Genomic DNA, 22,187 nt, shown 5'->3' with positions numbered 1-22,187 from the left:
TATGTGAAGGTGGGTGTGTGGTGCGCTCTCAGTGCCCGATGAATTATCTGTCCGATATTTTTTTCAGGACACAATTACTTCTGACCGTTATATTCACAACATTCTGGAACCATTTTTTGCTGAACTGACTGAAGAGGAGAAAAGGTAAGGCTATTTCCAGCAGGATAGTGCAACGGCCCATACGGTGCGTAGCTCTATGCGACGGTTACGGGAAATGTTCGATGATGATCAGATCATCAGGAAAGGCTTATGGCCCCCTCGTTCGCCTGATTTAAGCACATGTGATTTTTATCTATGGGGAAATCTTAAAGGAAAACTTTACAGGAATAATCCTCGAACTGCAGAAGAATTAAAAACTGAAATTAGGAACGTGCGTTCTATCGGTGTCCATGAACTACAAAGTATGTTTCGAAATCTCATTACAAGATGTGAAGCTTGCATTGCAGCTGAAGGAGATCACTTTCAGCATCGTCTGTAAATACTGGCGAGTTCAGTTTAATTTTCTAGTTGATTTATTTATTTATTGATTGATTTATTTATTTGTTTCTTTATTTATTACTGGTGAGTTCAGTTTAATTTCCTAGTTGATTTATTTACTTATTTGCCCAGAGCATCTATGTAGCCGGTGAGTTCAGTTTAGTTTAGTTTCTATAGGAGTAATCATGCCACTTCTTTGAGCCGACTATGCCTGCTTGTCATGGCGGGCACTGCACTCGCTGTCTCCACTTCCCAGCGCGCCTAATCCTCGGCAGTCCGCTCTGCACTTTCAAATTAATCACCCTGTATTAATGAAATCTATTTTAATATTTTAAAAAGTAGATTAATTTCTAAGTGTTCTTGTATTTCAAACCATCAATGCAGGTTGCAAATATGTTCTGACTTTCAAAATACTGTGTGATCTGATAATCTTAGCGAACTTATAGGTATGTATTCACAAATGTTTGATAAGTGAATCAAGGGTTAAACTGCTAAACATGACTATTCAGAAAATCAATATGAAAGTAAGAATAAATACAAATGTGTATCAAAGGAATTGCCGTTTCGATTTATAATTTATTTTAAAATGGCCATATTTAGAGCAATCATTTTCAGATCATATTTTGTAATTTTTGCATCATATTTCATCACATTTGAGGTCATATTTCATCACATTTGAGGTCATATTTGCTTGCTTATTTGGGCTATTTTTAGGTCTTAAACATCCGAGCCCTAATAATAATACTAATAATAACCGACGTAACTCAAATTTTGTACACTAACTTACGGTTTTCCACAGTTCTCTGAAAGTCGCAACTATATTATAAATACAGAATTAGATGTACAAATACCTGTGTTCATAATAAGTAGCCTACATATTAAACATAAATCAAATAAGTTGCTTACGTCGCACCGACACAGATAGGTCTTACGGCGACGATAGGATAGGAAAGGGCTAGGAGTGGGAAGGAAGCAACCGTGGCCTTAATTAAGGTACAGGACTATCTTTTGCCTGGTATGAAAATGGGAAACCACAGAAAACCATCTTAACGGCTGCCGATGGTAGGATTCGAACCCACCATTCCTCGAATGCAAGCTTATAACTACGCGACTAACCACACGACCAACTCGCTCGGTCATCTTTGAAAATACGTCTATCAGCAGAGGACTTTTTAAATCGTCATATTTTGTATAGGCTACCCGAGATGTACAGTAGCCCACTGGTTTTCTGATTCAACATACTTTTATTTAAGCTATTGCAACAGTCAGTTCACTTACTGTCCACGTACACTGGTGATCTCGTGATTTTATTACTGAAGTGAAATGAAATGTCGTGTGGCCTCCGGAGAGGCCTGATGCAGGTCTTTTTGATTTGACTCCCGTAGGCGACCTGCGCATTGTGATGACGATGAAATGATGATGAAGACGGCACATACACCCAGTCCCCATGCCAAGGGAATAAACCAGTGATGGTTAACATTCTCAACCCTGCCAGGAATTGAGCCTGGGACCCCTGTAACCAAAGGCCAGCACGCTAACCACTTAGCCATGGAGTCTGACATTACCGAAGTATTGTACAATGATGCAACACATGAACTGAGAAAATACTGACCGGTTCTTCCCAATTTAAAACAGACAATTTCGATTGGTCATGAGCATGACTCATAGTGATAGGGTAGGCTAGAGAGCTGAATGGAATTAATTGTCGAATGTCAACTACTTTATAAAAATACTGATTCATTAAACTAATACATAGAATTATTGACGAGGTACTTTGGAATTAAGCTATGCTTTGACTACCTTTTTAACACTGCAAATAAATCCATCTATTATTTAAACCTCCCTGCAAGAAGAGGACAGTGAATGAACGTGGGTATTGTTTTCAAATGAGCTGAGAATGACAGGCTGTTATAGCGTACGATTCTGTCAGTGTGCCATGGCTCTGTATGTCTTGTCCACAGTGGAAGTTTGGCTCCCCGCCAATGTTCAGTGTGCCAATAATGAACTGTGTGTGTGTGTGTGTTGTGTCTCAGTGATCCGCGAGTGAGCCACTCAGCATTGTCTGCTGCAAATCAGCTGAATCGTGTGCCGTGAGCTCACTGTTCTTGCGAATCGATTCACTCGGACACTTGAACGAATCAATACACTGCTTCGAATCGCATTTGGTAGCCAACACTAAATCAAAGGCGATGTCGGAGTTGATTAGTAATACCTGTCGACTGCTGATCTCTAAAAGAGAATTCAAAATGAAAGAGGATAACACGTTTTTTGTAACAAATGCATAAATAACGTGGCCAATAGTAGTTGTTAAATCGTTAAAAAAAAAAAAAAAAAAAGGCTAAAGTAAACGATCACTTTATTTTAATGCTAAATACTGGAATTAAGAAAGAATGGGATACACTTCAAGATATGGCATAGTTCATCATTGATTTCAGAGGTTGTTTTATATTTTCTCGAGTATGGTTAAATTTTGGTAAGGCTATCTACATCTAAATTTTTAGCGAGAAGGTTATCCCTTTTCCAATGGCGCTTGATATATGTTTTCATGATATATATAGTATGGTTATGTTAGGTTAGGTGACTGTCTGAATAAGAAAATTGAAGGGTCTGCCACAAAATGCGATCTTCAGTATTGTTTTCTCGCTATGTGCACTTTCGAGCGCTCAACATTCGAATGTGATGTTGGAGTCTATTAGTGATACCCGTCAACTGTTGTTCCGAAAAGAAAATCAGAAATGAAAGAGGAGAACATGTGTTTAACAAATAACATGGCCAACAGCAGTTGTTAACTCGTTAGAAATAAAGGCTAAGTAAACTATCACTTAATTTTAATACCTTACACTGAAATTAAGTAAGAATGTGATACACATCATGATATGGTAGAGCACATCATTGACTTCTGAGGTTAGATTATATTTTCATCTGGTTAAATTTCAGTAAAGCTATTCACATCTAAATCTAATATCCAATAATGGTCCAACTATATTGGTATTATAAATGTACTCATTCGGAACAAATATTTCAGGTGCCCTATAGGAACATCTTATCATCTAAATTTTTAGCAAGAAGGTTATCCCTTTTCTACTGGTGCTTGATATATGTTTTCATGATACATACAGTATGCTTATGTTGTGTTAAGTGATGCTATTAGAATAAGAAAACTGAAGAGTTTGCCACAAAATGTGATCTTCGGCATTGTTTTCTTGCTATGTGCACTTGTGAGCTCTCTTGTCGACATTCAAAGGCAATGGAAATTCTGAATTCCTATGGGGGGATAATTAGATATTTTTCACCAATAGAGCATGTCAAAAATGTCAAAAACATATCAGATGTAAGGCTTTTCAGGAGTTTGCTCTATTAACCATCGTTTCGTCTTAGGTCTGACACTAGACTCATCAGAGTGGGATGTGTCAGACCCTACCCACTGATGCTGGGGTGTATGCAGGTGAACTTATCAGCAGCCCTTATAAGAGGCACAGTCTGATAACTGCATACGGGAGATAAATCTCCACAATGGAATTATTGCCCACCTAGCAATTCCGAATGGAAAATTCTGAATTCCCATGGACATTTTTGGCATGCTCTATTGGTGAAAAATATCTAACCCCATCATGACTCTTCTTTTAGCATGTCAAACATGGCTGTAAAGCCTCCCTAAAAATGAATCAAACAGATAAAAATATAATAGTTCAAAAGCTGAAAATTATATTTTACTACAAATATATATTATAAAAACCATATTTTCTTTTAACAGGTCATTCATTCTTTTTAATTCTAAATACTGAGGTGTACACCTTAAAAAGACCACTATTATATTAATGACTATCAGCTTATATCATATTTCCTAAATTACTATTGTGATATTACTATAAGAGTCATGATCAATGTATTTTATTGTCTTTGTATAATTTGTCCTAGGCTGATGATGACATAGTTTTGTTGAAACCGGTACCAAAAATTCATGAACGTGATGATTTAACAGAAATGTAAAAATTTTCACGTAATATACAGTACTGAAAAGGTGGATCTTATCTTTATCTTTCTTTATTGTGAATCTTGATTCAATACGGAACTCAAAGAATGAAATTCTTAATGTTAAATAATTGTTAGTGAGTACCGACAATACAGGTGAGGGAATTTTCTGTTAATTATGAATTGTCTTCTTTAGCCATTCCATGGGAAAATTGCATTTCTTTTTTATCTGACAATGCATACTCAATGATAGGGGCAAATAAAGGTGTTGCCAAATTTGTGTCCCAGGTTGTTCATGTCATCTAATACACATCTGTGCACAAATAACAGCGGCCCAATTACCAGTCAATATAGAGAACTTTTTGGTTCAGTTATATTACTATTTTGATGAAAGTTCTAAAAGGCAAAACAAGTTGAAAGTATATCAGGCTGTTTGTGGCACAGAGGGTCACAAAATTTAGAAATATGTCAGTACCCGCTGGCTCTCGCTTCTTCAGTCTATTAATAGAGTTCTTCAGCAGTGGGAAGCTTTGATATTCATGTTTTGTAGTAAGCCCCACCATAAAAATGAGAGCACCAAGCAGTTTAAACCTGTAAAATCTTTCATACAAGACCCACACACAAAACTGTTTTGCTACTTTCGTCAGAGTACACTTCCTGTCTTTAACTCAGTGAATGTATTTCTGCTCCAGCCATACATCTACTTAGGAGGAAACTTACTGGTCTTTTAACTGACCTATCGGTCAGATTTGTTCAGCGATGTTCTATTCAGTCAGAATCTACCTCCCTTTTGAGTGTTGAATTCAAGAGGAGGAAATACCAGAAAGTCAATGAGGACTTTGTAATGGGAGCAAAAGCCAGGGCGTACTTGAAAGATAATGACTGTGATGAAGAGATGTATTATAATTCTGTAAGAGAATTTTATACGGCAGCCTGCAGTTACATTATCAGGAAATTTCCCCTTGATGAATTTCTTCATCACGTGAACTTGAAGATTTCCTATTCATCTCTTGAATATTTTTGTTTGAAGATTCCCAAGTTTGGTGAAGGAAAATGAACATGACAAACTTGAAGAGAAAGAGTTTAACAGTGTGATACTTTCCCTGAATATATAGTACATGGACCTAACACTGATGTGAACTGGGGCAACACTGCAGAGCTTAAAAATGAAAGTGGACAAATTAAGTATAAAACCTTAAGCAATGTTTTATTTGCAGTATTAAGTATACCTCACAGTAAATCTCTCACAGAAGGAGTTTTCAGTGTTGTTAGGAAAAATCAGACAGAATTCAGGCCTACATTAAGTACAACTACACTGGAATCGCTTATGGTTCTGAAAACGAAAATGTCATCTCAGCGGGAAGTATGTTTCAAGGAAACCTACAGTACACTGAAAAACAGCTGCTGGGTGCAAAACCAGCTACAAAGAATTTCTTATCACAGAACTAACAGGTAGTGAGCAAATTTTATTGGGTAATGTGATATACTTTAGAATAGATTGCTGTAGGAAAGGGCAAAAGGGGCGCTTTGATTTTACTTGTAAATGTTTTGAGGGGGAGGGGGCGGTGCACGAGTTAAAAATGGAATTACTGATAACCCCCTTCAAAAGTTGGCACCTCTGACACAGATTACCAATACTGGTGTTTAATGACACTACTTACAGTATTCTCATGTGCAACATAACACAAAAAACACTTTTGTTAAGTACCTGAATGTGCTTCTATTTTTGGTAATATGAGTTTTGCATTAAGGAACTGAATATGTCCCCATGATGGAGCCAAACATGTATTCCTATTGTGAAATAATGTACTTGAAAAGTATAATAAAAATTGTGTTGAACTGGGCAGACCCTCTCATTTAATAATTTGATGACCTAGGTCAGTCTTCATTAGGACAACTGACAAACGAAGTAGCTCTTGTCATCAAGATGTGCGCTCTGTGCTGCAGACCATTTTTGATCTCTTAAGCGAAGCAATTACCAGGAACCAAGCTGTGCTAACGATGTAACCTGCATCTCTATTGAAATTACAAAGATGTTTTTGTATTTCTGTTGCTTCTCTTACAATCCTAGAACCAATGTTTTTCACTCGAGTCAGTACTCTGGTATCTTTTAACATGACGTCGTGGCATGACTTACCGATTAAGTCAAATGCATCTGTCGTGTTCCTTGATGCATGTGGATACAGATCTTAATGTCTGTTCAATGTAAACTTAAATGCAAGTGCATGGAATCTTGTAGACACCGGGATGTTCTGGTTCAGGTATCCTATCTTTAGTTGGTCCAAGAAGTTGTTGTGCTTTTGTGCATGTTCCAAATATGGTCTCAATATTGTGCACAAGGCAAAGAGAACACATCTTGACGACCAATGCTATTTCATTCGTCTATGTTCCTGATAAAGAATTGAAATATTAATGCCTTTTTTCATATTTTGTATAATTTCTTCCATGGTGTAGCCCAAAAAGAATATGAGTATAATTTCAGATTGTGAAAGCTTCAATTATAAAATCACAGTATTGTTCCTAACCTGTGAGAGGTAAGCACAATGGACTGGCCAGCCTTCTGGATCCTGAGCAAAGCACTCCAAAGTTTCCTACGAGACATAGGATCTACACCACTAGTAGGTTCATCCAGGAATACTACTGGAGGATTACCAATCAGTGCCATGGCTGTGCTTAGTTTGCGCTTGTTGCCTCCACTGTATGTCCCACACTGTCTATGTTGATATTCTGTCAAGTCTGAAAATCACAACAAAAATACCACAGTTCAAGATGGAATTCCTTTCATATCTTATAAAGTAAATATCAATATTCTATAGTTCTCTGCAAATACAATTCAAGACAGTTTCTCATATATGTGCGTTTGTTTTCAAAATCAGAATAATAATATGACATTGATAATTAATACAAATGTATCTTTGATATCCTAACTACCAAATCTATATATATATATATATATATTGTACCAGGAAAGCCTAGGTCCTGGTCCATATTAATTGAAAGAAACATTACTTCAGCATAAAAAGATCCGACCGACGTACGAACATCTATGTAAAGAATGTTCCAGTATGTGCCAGACCCTACGAGTGCACTAGGCGGAGTCAAGTGACGTCACCTGTCGCTTGAAGCTCACCTCCCCTAGAGATATTTCTCGAAAGAATTTTTCTTTTACCAGCTTTTTAACACCTTAACCAATTTCAACGGGACAAACGCTGAATTATAGCGGACGTCATAAAAGTTAATCCCTGTGAATTTCGAATTAATTCATCCCATGGTTGTTGAGTTATAATAATTTAAAGTTTCAACGAAATTACGTAATCACGGTCACATGGCCGAGAGAGATGCTACCCCTCCCAGCGCTGGTATCTATATATGCCAAGGCCAGCCAGCCAGCAAGCCAGTACAAGGACGAGTAGACAGCTGTGTGAGTGAGACAGAGGAGAGACCGGCCCGCGTACAGTATGTTCGCGCAGTCACGGTGAAAGTACTTTCCGTCGTATTTCCGGAACGCGAAATTATATCGCCGACAGAATTATAAAAGACGTCGCACTATATTTAGTATATCGCGTCGCGACTACAGTCTAATCCTAAAGACATTTAAGAATGTAATACGAGTGAACTTATTGAAGTGTAAACATTAACTATTTTACGTTCACAGAATATGTCATTACGTGTAGACTTATGATTTTGAACTTTTGCAGAAACTAATGTGTAGAATCACCAGAACTTATTTCTTTTCGAGTATTGAACTGTATTCCTTTATTCATGCCACGTCAGTATACGACTTACAGTAATTTGAGTGAAAATTAAGAACTTTTCTGAGGTAATATAACATTATAGGAACAAGATAAGCAGAAAATAATTCTTAGTGACTTAATGACTGTGTTCAAAGACTGATTATCGACTTGCCTTTTCAAGTGTGAACTGTGCATTTATGAACGTTTCAATAACGACTGTAAATAGTAATTCATACAGGAAGGACTGTGATTCTTTCAATTACGCCATAAATAGTGTTCAACAGTCAATGACAGTGTCGGTGTTAACTACTCGCACTAAGTGAATTTTTCGTGTGCGAAAAATCACCCTAACGAGCTGCAATTCTACATGATCCAGTTCCAGCCGTCATCACCTCATCGGGAACGTCAACATGGTGTGTCAAGGGAACATCGCCGATCCTGATTCTCCACGGAACATTCCAGATGTCCATCCTTCGACATTTTGTAGCAACATTTCTTGCCATAAGTGAGTAGTAACAAACTGACAAAAAATTTTTTTTTCTTTCATTAATTTGTGAACAGTGGAAACTTCAGTGCCGCGTGTGAACAAATATTTCAGAGTTCTCATAATTTCTCAGAAGTGATTAATTTAATTTCAAATTTCAGTTTCATATCTCGTAGAAAGACTTTAGGCTTTTCAAGTGTGCTATATATCAAGGTTGACGAACTGAGAACTGAAAACTATTAACCAAAATTTAATTTCTCATATCAACTTACAATTATAAGTGTGTGCTTAGGTTTAGAAAGACTTTAGGTGGAAATTCAATACCTCATATTCTCACATATGAAAGACTTTGAAATCAGTAATATTTATGCCATTTTCATGAACAGAATTCAGGAAGATTACTTTCATATTCTTAATTTCAATGCCAGATTTAAGTCAATAATCATATTGCAGGGTGAAGAATTAATAAATTGTTTTGAAAAACGATTTTTTAACCATCTATTATTCGCTCTGCGAGTCTATCCTACTCTGTATCGGCTCCAAAACCAAGTTCCACTCCCTGAGGTCCTACTCATGCCCTTTGCCCACAACTTTTCCTGGTACAGAGAGGATAGTAAAATAATAGATGGCGCCGCAACTTTAGGGGCCCAATTTTGGAGCCGTGCTATAATAATAGATGACGTCGCAACTTCAAGGACTTGATTTGGAGCCGTGCTATAATAATAGATGATGCGCCAGTAATAATCGCAACATTCAGGGTTCGACTCAAGTCATAATAAATTGCATTTTGAGTACAGGATCCGACTGCAATCATTACGAACACGAAGAACTTGTTGTATTTGACTTATTCGAATATTCCAGAAACATGGATAACTTACTTGCAGCAATCGAAGCTCTCAGGCTTAGCATTAACGATCAGAATGCTAAGATTGATAGGTCTAATTCCCAATTGCAGGCTCAAATAAACACACAAATAACCGCACTACAATCACAAATAGTTGACTCTAATTCTCAACTACAGGCGCAGATGGTAGAGTCTGATTCTCAACTACAGGCTCAAAATACTCAACTTCAACAACAAATGCAGGCACAAAATACTCAACTTCAAGCGCAGTTAACTGAGTCAAATAGTAAGGTTGAAGACTTAACTTCTAAAATTGACAGGACCTTGGACACTAAGTTTGCTGAAGCGGATAAAGTCATTAATAAAAGGCTCACTGAATCTAGTGCCCTTATCGAGCAACGATTCCGTGAAGCTGGAACTCGCCTCGAAAAGAAACTTACTGATTCTAGTGCACAAGTCGAAGCCACATTGAAAAACATGCGGGATCAGTTTATTGAAAACTTAGAGTTTATCAAGGAGGAAATAAAGACAGAGGTCGTCAAGTCTTTAGACAAAGATCTTAGAAATGTTCTTCCTTCCGTTCAAGCATTTTCTACTGAACTTAAAGATTTACGGACTGAATTTCAAGAATCCCATGGTAACATCTCACAAACTCAAGTAAAGCTAGCTCAGGTACAGGAAACCTTACGAGATGCATTAAAGAGCGACGTGGGTAAATTACGAAGAGAGATAGGATTAATTAAGAGCACGCAAGGAGAACTCGACAAGCGTATTACAGGACAGCTAGACAGTACGCATACCCAGATAGCTGCTTTCTGTAAAGACATACAAGTCATTAAAACTGACTTGAGAAATGAAATAACAAATTTAGACACCTCAATTAATTCTAAAATTAAAAGTTTGTCTGAAGAAATGAATCAAATTAAACTCAAAGAACATACGACTGACGTCACAATTCCTGGTTCGTCGAGGGAAGTACACAGCACAACAACACTTATTAAAGTACCAGATGACAAACCAGTCAAATTTTCAGGACGTGACGAGTATACTGCTCGAGAATTTTTGTTAAATGTCGACGATTACCTGGAAGAGAATAGGGTAGATGACTATAGGAAACTTAGAGTAGTATCCAAACTTCTAGAAGGACGAGCCTTATCATGGTTCATAGCTTTTAAGAGCAACTTTAAAAACTATGACGACTTTAAAAAGGCACTTCTTAAACGCTTTTGGGATTCAGAAAGACAGCACCTTGTCAAGATGCAACTCTACTCTAGTAAATACAATACTTCAGTCAATACTTCCCGATATTCCGATTATTGCCTAATGCAATTAAAGAAGCTCCAGTTTTTAGATCCACCTTTGCCAGATATCGAACTTATTCAGATCCTGACACTTCAATATCCGCCTCATGTTCAAGAAATACTAGTCGCTGCCAACATTAAAACATTGGAGCATTTTGACGCTACTTTGCGTAGGTTAGATACGGCTAATACCCAATCTAGTCCGAAAACTAACAGGAATTGAGAAATAAATACGAATTCTGCGGAAATAAAACCGCCGGAGAGAGAGGAACCCAGGACACGTGAAGAAGGCAGATTAAGCCCTACCAACCCAACCAGATTCCGGAATTTCAGACGTCAGAGGAATCAGGATAGACACCCTTACCAACCTAGGAATTTATGGAGACAGCACGAAAGCACTCCTGAAGAAAATCGTGAGTCCAGACGACGAGAACTTGAAAGTAGATGGAAGGATACACGGGAATACATCAGGGAGAGAAATCGTAATCCTGATGAGCCTGGAGCTACATCCCTGGAATACCAACGTCAATTCGGACCAAGAGAACAAAGATCACCTGATCCTGAATCAACAGGCGCTATAAAAAAAAAAAAAAACGCCGATCTCGCAATAGGGAGATTAACTACAGAACACGATGAGGACGAAATTTCAAATTATTGTACTGCTGTTATCAATTACTGGCATATTGACGATTCCGCATTACTATTCGAAGACGCACAAACACTAAGGCCAATTATTACACGTTCACTACCTGTCATAACAGTACGCACAGGCAACCTACAGGTGATTACGCTCATCGATTCTGGAGCGCAAGCTTCTTTAATTTCTGATAAGCTTGTAGACTCGCTTAAAGATCAGAACAATGTTTTGTTATTGCCTGCAGCTCAGATTAAAGTAAGAGGGATAGTTCCTGATAAAATTATTAAATGTAAATCCCAGGCATTTTTAGAGTTTAAAATTAACAGTCAGACATTCGAACACATATTTTTAGTAGTATCACGTCTTAACTTCAACTTAATACTTGGATCAGATTTTATGATCAAATACAAAGGAACCATCGACTATGATGCCAACCTCGTAAGATTCAAGAATAATTCCGTAGGACTACAGCTGGTAGGACGAAGTGACCTGGAAGTTCAAGAGAAGGGAGCCCGTTTCGAAGAAGCCGGTGGTGACATTATTAAGCCCGCTGTAAGTGAGGTTGCGCCAGCCGTAGCGGAAAGTAGAAAGGGTGACCAAAGTGAGGACGATGCAGAGTCCCTATTCAATGAGAACTCCATCATAGGTCCGGACTATATAATGTCAATAGCCAGTGTGGTTGAAGACCCGGAAATTAAATTAAAATTGGAGGAGGCTAAAAATGACGTTCTACAGAAATTTGCATGTGTATTCGATGACAAGCCTGGAGAGATAGCTGGCTATGAATATCATCTTGATGTACATGACTTGTCCCCTTATCAGAAGAAACCATATCCCGTACCCGAGAAATATCGAGAAGTTCGTAACTTAATTCATAAAATGACAATATGTACCACAGGAAGAGTAAAGCCTGGAAAAGAAAATCCTGCGTATTTTCTTTTCGTCCAACCAAGGGGAAGATGTACCAGGAAAGCCTAGGTCCTGGTCCATATTAATTGAAAGAAACATTACTTCAGCATAAAAAGATCCGACCGACGTACGAACATCTATGTAAAGAATGTTCCAGTATGTGCCAGACCCTACGAGTGCACTAGGCGGAGTCAAGTGACGTCACCTGTCGCTTGAAGCTCACCTCCCCTAGAGATATTTCTCGAAAGAATTTTTCTTTTACCAGCTTTTTAACACCTTAACCAATTTCAACGGGACAAACGCTGAATTATAGCGGACGTCATAAAAGTTAATCCCTGTGAATTTCGAATTAATTCATCCCATGGTTGTTGAGTTATAATAATTTAAAGTTTCAACGAAATTACGTAATCACGGTCACATGGCCGAGAGAGATGCTACCCCTCCCAGCGCTGGTATCTATATATGCCAAGGCCAGCCAGCCAGCAAGCCAGTACAAGGACGAGTAGACAGCTGTGTGAGTGAGACAGAGGAGAGACCGGCCCGCGTACAGTATGTTCGCGCAGTCACGGTGAAAGTACTTTCCGTCGTATTTCCGGAACGCGAAATTATATCGCCGACAGAATTATAAAAGACGTCGCACTATATTTAGTATATCGCGTCGCGACTACAGTCTAATCCTAAAGACATTTAAGAATGTAATACGAGTGAACTTATTGAAGTGTAAACATTAACTATTTTACGTTCACAGAATATGTCATTACGTGTAGACTTATGATTTTGAACTTTTGCAGAAACTAATGTGTAGAATCACCAGAACTCATTTCTTTTCGAGTATTGAACTGTATTCCTTTATTCATGCCACGTCAGTATACGACTTACAGTAATTTGAGTGAAAATTAAGAACTTTTCTGAGGTAATATAACATTATAGGAACAAGATAAGCAGAAAATAATTCTTAGTGACTTAATGACTGTGTTCAAAGACTGTGATTATCGACTTGCCTTTTCAAGTGTGAACTGTGCATTTATGAACGTTTCAATAACGACTGTAAATAGTAATTCATACAGGAAGGACTGTGATTCTTTCAATTACGCCATAAATAGTGTTCAACAGTCAATGACAGTGTCGGTGTTAACTACTCGCACTAAGTGAATTTTTCGTGTGCGAAAAATCACCCTAACGAGCTGCAATTCTACATGATCCAGTTCCAGCCGTCATCACTTCATCGGGAACGTCAACATGGTGTGTCAAGGGAACATCGCCGATCCTGATTCTCCACGGAACATTCCAGATGTCCATCCTTCGACATTTTGTAGCAACATTTCTTGCCATAAGTGAGTAGTAACAAACTGACAAAAATTTTTTTTTCTTTCATTAATTTGTGAACAGTGGAAACTTCAGTGCCGCGTGTGAACAAATATTTCAGAGTTCTCATAATTTCTCAGAAGTGATTAATTTAATTTCAAATTTCAGTTTCATATCTCGTAGAAAGACTTTAGGCTTTTCAAGTGTGCTATATATCAAGGTTGACGAACTGAGAACTGAAAACTATTAACCAAAATTTAATTTCTCATATCAACTTACAATTATAAGTGTGTGCTTAGGTTTAGAAAGACTTTAGGTGGAAATTCAATACCTCATATTCTCACATATGAAAGACTTTGAAATCAGTAATATTTATGCCATTTTCATGAACAGAATTCAGGAAGATTACTTTCATATTCTTAATTTCAATGCCAGATTTAAGTCAATAATCATATTGCAGGGTGAAGAATTAATAAATTGTTTTGAAAAACGATTTTTTAACCATCTATTATTCGCTCTGCGAGTCTATCCTACTCTGTATCGGCTCCAAAACCAAGTTCCACTCCCTGAGGTCCTACTCATGCCCTTTGCCCACAACTTTTCCTGGTACAATATATATATAAAAGAACATGTCCTGACTGACTGACTCATCATCGCCGAGTCAAAACTACTGGACATAAAGAAATGAAATTTTAAGTATACATTTATATTACAATGTAGGTGCTTGCTAAGGGAGGATTTTTGGATATTCCGTTGCTAAGGGGGTGAAAAGGGGGGTGAATTTATAAAATGAGTGTATCTATATCTCAAAACTTTAAAAGTTTACAGATGTAAACATTGATATTTAGAATTTCCTTTAATAATAAAGAAACACATATTTTTTTTGTTTTTGGAAATACCACTAGGAGGGGGTGAAAAAGGGTGAAAAATGGTTTGAATGCCTTTTTTTTTTTTTTTTTTGCTAGGGGCTTTACGTCGCACCTGGTGTGAAAATGGGAAACCACGGAAAACCATTTTCAGGGCTGCCGATAGTGGGATTCGAAACTACTATCTCCCGGATGCAAGCTCACAGCCGCGCGCCTCTACGCACGCGGCCAACTCGCCCGGTTTGAATGCCTTTAATGAGGATACTTATATCTCAGAAACTGAACATATTACAGACCTAAAAATTGGTATTTGGTATCTCCTTTAAAAAATTTAAAAAACACTTTTTGTTTGTTTGTTGGAAAATCCAATTAATGGGGGTTAACCAGGAGTGACAAATGGAGTGAATTTTTAGAAAGACTATATCTACAGCATATCTCAGAAACGTAAAATGCTGCAGATGTAAAAATTGGTATTTGGAACCTCCTGTAAACGTAAAGAAACACAAAGGTGATTTGTTTTCGGAAATTCCACTTAAGGGGAATTAAAAAGGGGGTGAAATTTTTAAATGAGCATGTCTACAGTATATCTCAAAAACTTAACGTTAAGTGAAAAATGGAATTTTTATCTCTATTATTAAAAATAAAGAAACATGCATTTTTTTTATTTTCGGAAAATACACCTGGGTGGGGGATAAAAATGACTAAAAGTGAGGTTGAATTATTTTTATTAGGATACTGATATCTCAAAAACTGAAGATGTTACAGATGTGAAAATGGTATTTGGAATCTCCTTTAAAAATAAAGAAATATGTATTTTCTGTTTTCGGAAATCCACTTAAAGGGGGGGGGGGGGGGCGAATTGAAAAAGTAGTTGAATTATTTGTACGAAGATACTCATGAACGAAAGATGTTGCAGACGTGAAAATTGGTATTTGGAATCTGCTTTAAATATAAAGAAACACGTATTCCTTTGATTTAGGAAAATCCGATGAAGGGGGGTGGGGGGCGAAAGAATAGAAAAATTAACTGAATTAATTGTATGAGAATATTTACATCTAATAAAATCTAAAGTTGTTACAGACATGAAAATTGGTATTTGGAATCTCCTTTAAACATAAAGAAACACACCTTCTTTCTTAGTGGTGATGGTGGGGTAAATCAACTTAACGGCGGTGGGGTGAAAAAGGAGTTGAGACCAATTGATTTTACTGTTCATAATGTACTTGATTCTGATCATAAACTGATCATTTTTAATCTTTCCTGGGTTCGTTTTCATGAGCAATCTTTACCGTTGGAGAACTTAGTTAGATTACAGCAGATTCTCCTGGCATATAAATAAAAATTTAAACACATTTAAAATAAATGACAGGAATGATATTGACTGTGCAATTGTTCACATCTATAATGAGGTCAATAATGCACGGGTGTATATTATTCGTATTGCCAGAAATCCAGTGCACTTGCCTACGCGCAACAATGGTGCTGGTCATGTTGTCAGCAATGACAATGGCAGCAGATGTAATTTACCACCAAGTAGCGGTCTTGCATCTTTCTGCGGGATCCAGAACATCAATAATAATAATAATAATAATAATAATAATAATAATAATAATAATAATAATAATAATAATAATAATAATAATAATAATAATAATAATTTAAATTCAACTAATATCACCCACCCTAATAATAATAATAATAATAATAATAATATTATGGACCGTCGTCAAAATGTGCGGACCGCGCTGGAAATGGCTCCTGGCCAGATAATGACTACGAATGCAATCCGGCCGTGGTTCAGTACCGCCAAGGCGCCCAAGACAACACCACGCCGGATCTCCTCATTTGATCCATATTAAAAATGCTTATAGCAAAAGATGGTAAAGATTTAGGGACCCAACTGAACGGACGGAATACCAGGAGCTCGCCCGGGAAGTACGAAATCGATTGCTGGAAAGAAAGATTGAAAAATGGAGGAATTTTGCCGTAATCTCTCAGAAAACGAGTCAGATCGTGAATTTCGGCGGATTATATATACAACGTTAAGCATTCAATTATAAATTTCAATATAACTAGCAATTTCCCGCTGGCTCCACCCACAATGTACAAATTATGGTGTTGTTCGTTACTATCCTCATGGATGTATTTGCAAAGTTTCGAGTTAATGAAATAAAGAACATACTCTGCTGTGGTAATAGAATGTAACATTATGTCAACAAAACACTTGAAAATACATCACATAAAGAAATTGAATTAAATGTTCCTTGGAACAACACTACGCGCTGAATTGTTGAAAAGTCCTTGAAAGATCTTTGTCATGGAGACAAATGTACTCATAACTTTTCTCAGAATCTACCAATTTACATAGTTATTACTTCAAAAGAAAGGGCTTGATCCACTGAGTGTTCTTAGGTCAAAACAAACTCCGTACCTCAATTAGAGCCGAAGATATGATAGTTTCAAAGAGACAAAAAATTGAAAAAATCAAATAATTTGAGGAAGGCGAATGTTAAGCGATTTATAGTGCCTGATGACAAATCTGTGCATGAATATCTTTCAGTTTAAAAAAAATGAAGGAAATCGACCAGATAGAATGGCCGTACTGACTGACTTTCGTTTTCATCAATTTTTTTAATATATAGATACCGTTGACATAGATGTTGATTCCCACAGTGAATATGAAATATTTGTCCTGAATGAGTAAATTTATATTAGCAATTTAATGGTCCGTTATTGGACATTATAAATTTTCCAGCTAACTCATTCTTGGTTGTCTGCGTTTCGCCCCTATGTGCTAAGTTGGGATCATCAGTTGGTACTTAGCACACCCACCAAGACGCATGGCTAGTGCATACCATGGAGGCCACTGCATAGACTACTTGAAGCCACCAGCAGTGCCAATGCACTATGAGAAACTTTGTCTCACTTCCAAAAATTGATGCCTGCCTGGCCATCAGACGACATAAATGTTGATTCCCCCAGGGAATATGAAATATTCATATGAAATGTTGATTTTACTGTTGATAATGTACTTGATTCTGATCATAAACCCATCATTTTTAATCTTTCCTGGGTTCGTTTTCAAGAGCAATCTTTTTCTTTGGAGAACTTAGTTAGATTACAGCAGATTCTCCTGGCATATAAATAAAAATTTAAACACAATTGAAATAAATGATAGGAATGATATAGACCGTGCAATTGTTCACATCTATAATGAGGTCAATAATGCACGGAAGTATACCACTCGTATCGCCAGAAATATTTCATATTCCCTGTGGGAATCAACATCTATGTCATCTGATGGCCAGGCAGGCATCAATTTTTGAAGTGAGACAAAGTTTCTCATAGTGCATTGGCAATGCTGGTGGCTTCAAGTAGCCTATGCAGTGGCCTCCACGGTATGCACTAGCCATGCGTCTTGGTGGGTGTGCTAAGTACCAACTGATGAGCACAACTTATCACATTGGGGCGAAACGCAGGCAACCAAGAATGAGTTAGCTGGAAAATTTATAATGTCCAATAACGGACCATTAAATTGGTAGTATAATACCGTAGTGAAGCACAGGTATCTTGCTAGTACTCATATAAAGAAAGACAGGTACATAAAACAGAACACAACAAGAGGTCAGCAACAGAGGAGGGAGCAACAGAAAGAGGAGAAATACAAACCCCTTGGTGCCTAATGGACCTTGGCCTAACAAGCAACTGTTGATCGGCCTGAAGACCTGCACATTACGAAGCGACGCATGGTCAGAACAACAAATCCTCCTTGCTACTATTCTCAGCTTTCTAGACCAAGACCGTTAACTCACTGTTAGACAGCTCGTAATTGTTTCCATATAGGCTAACCATACTTCCAACCAGCCATCAGATCTAGGTAAAAATCCCTAACTTGGTCAGAAATCGAACCCTCGCACCCGGGTAAAAGGCAGGCTCACTACTCCTAGACTACAGGGCCAGCCAAAACACAGTTCCCAGTGAGTGAGTGAACAAATGAACAAACAAAAAATTGGACTGCTTTTCCCTGCCATTCATAGCCAGTTCGCCTCCATCCTTTCTCACATGTTTTAGTTCTAACTGTGCTAAATCAACTGTACTTAATCTCACCATCACTTGCAAATGATGAACTCAAATTAGAGATTTTCACATCACACACACTCTCTTCCTTATCACTTTCACTTGTAATTCACAATCTAAGACCCTTTAAAAGCAGATTCTTAATGTGATCATATTCACAAACCCAAGCGACAGCAAACAGAAAGGCATGCAAGTGAAGTAGAATATTGCTGCTAACTTTAAGACTTAAAGTACATAAGAGGGAATGGTATGGGCAATAATAATAATAATAATAATATTATACCTGAGGATAGGACAGCAACATTCCTTAGCTATTAATAGAACAAAGGCACGTGCAGGGGTAGCCAAACTACTACATGCAGAAATGAAACGGCCTGTGCTTGGCGGGCAGAACCTACCATCCAAGTTGAAGGCCACCAAAGATGCAGTGGGCCTGCACTCTCATCTCAGGAGAATGGGTAATATATAGTGATAGAGCTGAAGTACAAATAAAATAAGAAGGCTAGTCAAATGAGGGAAGATCTCTCAAAATAAAACCAAAAGTAATGAAAAGCAGCTGAGGGAAAACAAAAAGAAATTACAAATAGATGGGAATGAAAAGATAATAATGAAATGGCATATTCATAAGCTGGAAGCAACAGACATGAAAGTACAATAATGATACTACTACAAACAGGAGAGAACAATGACAGGAGAGCACTTGTAACGATGAGATGAAGTTATACTCAGCGAAGAGGCATTTAACTAAACGTTACAGAGCTAGTTGCAAATAGAGGATTTGGAGAGACCTGTAGAATCAATGCTGACAGGAATAACATTACATATAATTGGCAAGAAACATGCTGGGTAAGAGTAAAATCTTCCTCAAATCAAGAACAAAATTATTGAACTAAAATAATGCTGTTCGTCATAATATCTTTAAGTCCCCATTTATACTGATGACATGTGGCGCAATGTGTACAACTGACTGAGAATTGAATAATTATTCACACTGGCTGCACCATGTGTTGAATATGAACGAAGCTAGGCAGGCTCACACAGTGCCAGGCCCTATTCATCACACAGGATGGATTTGAATAAAAGAAAAGCAGTGGTTTTAGCTTAGCTCCAGCTAGAGATTTGTTAGATTGTGCTAGTCACTATGAAAAATAAAGGAATGAACCTTCAAAAGAAAATGGATACCGTCAACTGGGGTCTCTTTACCACCGCCACCCTCACCCCCACCATGACTATGCCAACATTTTACAGAAAATGTTTCAGTTCTTCAAAATACTTGGTTAAAGAGCAAGTCAAAGGTGCGAAATGCACTTGGATCAACCTTTTCGGCTGTAACCTTGGCACCACTGTTGTTCTGGCACACTAGACATTGTTGATAAGTCAAAACAGGTAATGCTGTTACATAACTATCAATAATGTAAATATGAATGTTGTGGAACTTTTGAGTGTGCAGCCTTACAAAACAGAAGGTAAGTTGATGCGACTATATTCTTTAGTTCAGTACATATAACAAGTATTAATTACTTATTTTTTTAAACTTTTTAAATTTGTAAATTAAAATGACAGGTGGCCAAAGTCACCTTGTGTTTCTTCGTAAATACGGCATAACTTTGCCTGCCTTGTGTGTTGACTGACATCGCTATCACTTATGAGGGAAGTACCCCGGCTTGAACGGCTAAAATCGACAGAAAGTGGGCTTAAAGTATACAGTTGTACAAATGTCAATAGCTATCAAAACCATTTATCTGTAAAAGTACGTGTTCGTACTTATGTGACGCGGAAAAGGCAAGACCCAGGTCTGTTCAAGGAGGGAAAAAGAAAACCCATTAAAATTGAAGGCTTTAAAAGAGTCTGTAAAAGCACAATTTGACAGAGCTAATGGATCAGTGGTCCACTACTGGCACATTCAAGCGTGGGCTCTGGAGGCTGCTAGAGTAATTTCTCTGGACAATTTTAAAGCTTCGTTGCATTTTGTCATGGTCTTCAAAGACGAATATAATATTTCGTCCAGACATATCACTATGTTCATGGGTCGCAAAGAGATTGAAGAAGAGCATGTTGTTATACAAACAGCAGAAACAATTGTGGCAGACGTGAACATGTTTATTCAAGATGGAAATATAATGAAGGAATGCATGTGGAATAGTGATCAGAGCCTATTTTCTTCTGAACTAACATCTTCTGCAACACTTTCAAACAGAGGGGAAAAATCAACAGCTGGTCTGGTACAGTCTGTGCATAGTTCTACGCATAGTTACACAATTGATGTGGCTGTGTCCATGAATGGCAAATTAGCAAACAAGCGTTACATTTGCCTGCAGGAAAAAGATGGAACATTTGGTCCGCAGGTAGAAAAAAAACTGACAGCAATGTGTCCACGGAACATCCAGGTTGAAGCAAGTATAACTGGAAAAATGACTAAAGCACATATGAAGAGCTTCTTTAATTTGGTCCTCGCTGAACATGTTGGTGAGAGAGGTCTATCACTTTGAGATTCCTAGTCAGAACACAAAGACTACAGTGTCATTGAAGAATGTTTTCCAAAGAAAGATATTACATTAAAGATATTGGCACCAAAGACAACCAAATACTGTCAACCTCTGGATGTATATTTTTTTTAGGCAATACAAGCTCTTTGTCAGACTTCTTGTTGATTTTGTACGTTTGCGAATTGATACTACGCAGGCCATGTTACATGATCGATACTTCATCATCCGTCTTCACTCCGTCATCTACAACCATATGCACCGAGATACAGACCTATGTTGACATACGCATGGAAAAGAGCAGGTTATGATGTGGACGTTCCTGTTGCTTCGTTTGATAGTGTGATCACTCTGGCATTCGAATAAAGGACAACACAGTATCTTCTATTGTGGGAAAGATGACTATGTCAATACGGTACTGCATGTGTTAAAAGAGTTCTTGTTGCAAGCACGTGTTCAATCTTTTGCCAGATGATACTGCACCACATGTTTGTTACTATAATGGCCCGAAGTGCCTGTTGCACGGTAGTTTCTGCTACGAAATGTGTTTCTGCAATCTTTGTACGCCGCAACTTCCAAACACTGATTGTACACTAATGCGGGGTTTTACAGATAAATGCCCTTGATAGGTAGTAGAACAGACGTATCTTTGTATGTTAAGCGTACTTCCCGTCAGTTTTAGCCGTTCAAGCTGGGGTACTTCCCTCGTTAGTACTGGTGTATTAATACCTGCCATTTGTTGTTTTACAGCATGTCATGGTGCAGAACTATAAGGTCAATTTGGTCATTGTCCCTACATAAATTATTCAACTGAAGTCGTCCAGTCTGGCATCAATGGTATAGCAGGGGCTTGTCTGTTAGAGAAGCAGCAAGGAGGAGGAGGACGATGACAATATGAGCAATATGGAAATTGTGAACATGGCAGATCTTAGAATGGTAATTCAATTTGCACAGTCTTCCTCACAAGATAATTTAAATTCCACAAGTTAATATATTCATTAATATACTCTATGGGGGAGGGACAATACATCTTGAGATAATTCATAATAATATGTTAGTCATTAACATAACTACATTACTTCATGCTTAACAACACAG

At 37.7% G+C, this 22,187-nt stretch overlaps 1 protein-coding gene across 1 annotated transcript in view; it reads right to left on the bottom strand.

Annotated features, from left to right (window-relative positions):
- The window catches only part of LOC136872268 (phospholipid-transporting ATPase ABCA3), a 341,741-nt gene that overhangs the window by 19,076 nt on the left and 300,478 nt on the right, over positions 1-22,187 (bottom strand). Inside the window, exon 25 of the mRNA XM_067146089.2 lies at positions 6,975-7,185. Coding sequence (XP_067002190.2) covers positions 6,975-7,185 — 211 coding nt within the window. The remainder of the gene's footprint in view (positions 1-6,974; positions 7,186-22,187) is intronic.

This window comes from Anabrus simplex, chromosome 4, assembly GCF_040414725.1.
Source record: "Anabrus simplex isolate iqAnaSimp1 chromosome 4, ASM4041472v1, whole genome shotgun sequence".
NCBI classification, from domain to species: domain Eukaryota; kingdom Metazoa; phylum Arthropoda; class Insecta; order Orthoptera; family Tettigoniidae; genus Anabrus; species Anabrus simplex.
The sequence above is the reverse complement of the archived record's forward strand: the minus strand, read 5'-3'. Positions and strand labels throughout refer to the sequence as shown.